Below are 3,171 nucleotides of genomic sequence, written 5' to 3'. Positions count from 1 at the left end.
GGGAGATCCCAATCAGGTGGCTGGACAATTGGAGCACTGATGAGTTCACCTTTCAGCTTCTTGAAGGCTTCTAGACATTCCACATCAAAGCTGAAAGTAGCTTCTTTGCACAGCAGTCTGGTCAATGGTCTAGTGATCGTGGAGAAGTCCTTGATGAATCTTCTGTAGAACCTAGCATGACCAAGAAAACTTATGATGTCTTTCACTATCTTTGGTGGGGGCAAACCAACCATAACATCGATCTTAGCCTTATCCACCTCAATCCCCTTCTCTGAAATCTTGTGTCCCAGCACAATTCCTTCCTTAACCATGAAGTGACACTTCTCCCAATTCAGCACAAGGTTGGTGTCTTCACATCTCTGTAGGACCCTGCACAAATTTGACAAACAAGCAGAAAACGAAGATCCGTAGACAGAGAAATCATCCATAAACACCTCCACAACATCCTCAATTAGATCAGAGAAGATTGACATCATGCACCTTTCAAAGGTGGCTGGAGCATTACATAGACCAAATGGCATTCTTCGATATGCAAAGGTACCATAAGGACATGTGAATGTCGTTTTCTCTTGATCATTGGGATGTATGGGGATTTGGAAGAACCCTGAATATCCATCAAGAAAGCAATAAAATAGGTGATTTGCAAGTCTCTCAAGCATCTGATCAATAAATGGTAATGGGAAATGATCCTTTCTAGATGCAGAGTTTAGTTTTCGGTAATCAATGCACATTCTATGACATTTGATGGTTCTTGTTGGTGTTAATTCATCCTTGTCATTTCTAATTACAGTGATACCACATTTCTTTGGTACAACATGCACAGGAGATACCCATTTAGAATCTGAAATAGGGTAAATAACACAAGCATCTAAGAGTTTAAGAATCTCTTTCTTTACAACATCCTTCAGGTTAGGATTTAACCTTCTTTGATGCTCGATAGAAGTCATTGATTCATCCTCAAGATGTATCCTATGCATGTACAAAGAGGGTGATATTCCTTTGATGTCATCAAGTGAGTAACCTATTGCTTTTTTAAATCTTTTAAGTGTTTTCAAAAGTTCAGATAGCTCAGTTTCAGTAAGTTCACTACTCACAATGACAAGATAAGTTTCATTAGGACCAAGGAATGCATACGTTACACCATGGGAGAGAGGTTTAAAGGCGCCTTAAGCTCTCTCCAGTCATCTTGCTGGGTGTCCTCTTGTTGAGTGACTGAGGCTTCTTGATGAACCACTTGTGGCAGCTCTTCATACTGATCCTTACGAACAAACTCTTTGTGTGAATCCAGCATCATCCCATAGGCAGTACTCTCCAGGTTCTCAATCACTTCAACCTCTCTCTCTATCGTCAAAGCATACTGTAAAGGGTCTTCCAGTGACAACTCTTCAAGGAGTTCATCAGCAAGGGCGTCCTTCTCTTCAATGTAGAAGACTTGCCCTTGAATTGTTGGTTTCTTCATTACCACCTTGATGTCAAAGTGGAGAATGTGCCATTTACCCAAGTGGAGATCAATCTGGCCCTCTTTCACATTAACAATAGCTCCTGCTGTAGCTAAGAAAGGCCTTCCAAGGATTAAGGGATCTTGAGCTTCCTCACCCATCTCAAGCACCACAAAGTCTGTAGGGATCTCATAGTTTTCAATCATCACGGGGAGGTCTTCCAAGATACCCACAGGGTACTTCACTGAACGATCAGCCAATACCAGAGAAAGTCTACACTTCTTGTACTGAGTGAAACCAAGCTTCTTAGCAACATATAAAGGCATCAAGCTGACACTAGCTCCCAAATCATAGAGACATCTCTCAAATACCATAGGTCCAAGAGCACAGGGTAATGTGAAGCATCCTGGATCTTCAAGCTTCTTTGGAACAACAAGCCTCTGGATGATGGCACTGCACTCATGAGTAAGAATCATCATGCCCTCCATCTCTTTCTTCTTTGCAGCTACAACATCTTTCAGGAACTTGCTATATTGAGGAATCAACATGAAAGCATCAATAACGGGCATTGTGACTTGAACTTTACTCATCTGCTTCTCAAATAGAGCTTTGTACTTCTCTAGCAGCTGCCTCTTGAATCTACCAGGGAATGGAAGTTTGGGTTCATAGGGAGGAGGAACAAAAGAATTCTCACTTTCTGGAACAAAAACTTCACCATATTTCACTGTTTTCTTCTCTTCCCCAACCTTTCCTTTACCTTTGGCTTCAACAATCTTCTCTAAAATCTCATCATTGATCTTCTCATCAACAATCACTACTTCATCATCTATGTTGATGGCCACCCCCTCACCTTGTTTCTCAGCATCCTTGGTGAGAGCTCTATGAGGTAACTCCTTACCACTCCTGAGGGTGATAGCTTTCATGGTCTCTTTGTGGTTTTGCTCAGATTTTCCAGGTAAAGAACCTTGTTGGCGATTTTGGTGAGTGTTCATGGCAGCAAACTGGTTCTCCAAAGCTTTGAACTTGTTGTTGAGATCAGTGTAGCTCTCATCACTCTCTGAGTGAAGGTTCTTCAACTCATAACCAACATGCTTCTCACTTCTAGTCTGAGACTCCAAGATTTGTTTCAGTAGGGTATCAGTGCTGATTTCTTGAGGAGTAGAGGTAGAAGGATTAGCTTGTTGTTGGGAAGAATGGTGTCCTTTGTTGTTGAAACCAGGAGGAGGGTTTTGCTGAGGCTGATAGCTGCCTTGCTGGTTGTTCCTAAGCTGATAACCACTCTGTTGGTTGTTGGAATAGGATTTATTTTGGTAGTTGTTGTACTGAAAGTTTGGCTCTTTTTTGTACCAGCTACCATTGTTGTGAATGAAACACAGCTCTTCTTGACCTTCCAAACCCTCAACCTCATGGACAACAGGTGGTGTCTCTTGGTTTAGGTTACCAACAAAGTTCAGCTGCTCTTGGGTGGATTTATTAGCAATTAGTATGTCTATCTTATCCTGTAGAGCCTTTAACTCTTTCCTCGTCTGCTTGTCATTTGCTCTACTGCCTCTGTCGTGGTCTCCACTGTAGACTGCATCACTTTTTACCAATGTTGTTGGCTCCATTGGCTTTCGCATCATCTTGAGGTTGGTCTCCCATATCAATATCCAATCTCTGCAAGTGAGCCTGTTGCTCTTCTTCTCTTCTCTTTCTAGCACACTCTCTCTCTAAAGCTCTGATGTCTGCAACT

General features: G+C 42.0%; 1 protein-coding gene across 1 annotated transcript in view; it reads right to left on the bottom strand.

The window, feature by feature from the left end:
* LOC106308468 overlaps nucleotides 1-2,362 on the bottom strand; it is a 13,537-nt gene extending 11,175 nt beyond the window's left edge. Inside the window, exons 1-3 of the mRNA XM_013745632.1 lie at nucleotides 2,026-2,362; nucleotides 1,140-1,683; nucleotides 27-891 (exon numbers count right to left, since the gene is read on the bottom strand). Coding sequence (XP_013601086.1) covers nucleotides 27-891; nucleotides 1,140-1,683; nucleotides 2,026-2,362 — 1,746 coding nt within the window. The remainder of the gene's footprint in view (nucleotides 1-26; nucleotides 892-1,139; nucleotides 1,684-2,025) is intronic.
* Between the last annotated feature and the right edge of the window lie 809 nt (nucleotides 2,363-3,171).

Source organism: Brassica oleracea, chromosome C8, assembly GCF_000695525.1.
Source record: "Brassica oleracea var. oleracea cultivar TO1000 chromosome C8, BOL, whole genome shotgun sequence".
Classification (NCBI taxonomy): Eukaryota; Viridiplantae; Streptophyta; class Magnoliopsida; order Brassicales; family Brassicaceae; genus Brassica; species Brassica oleracea.
This window is presented reverse-complemented; position numbering and strand designations above follow the sequence as displayed.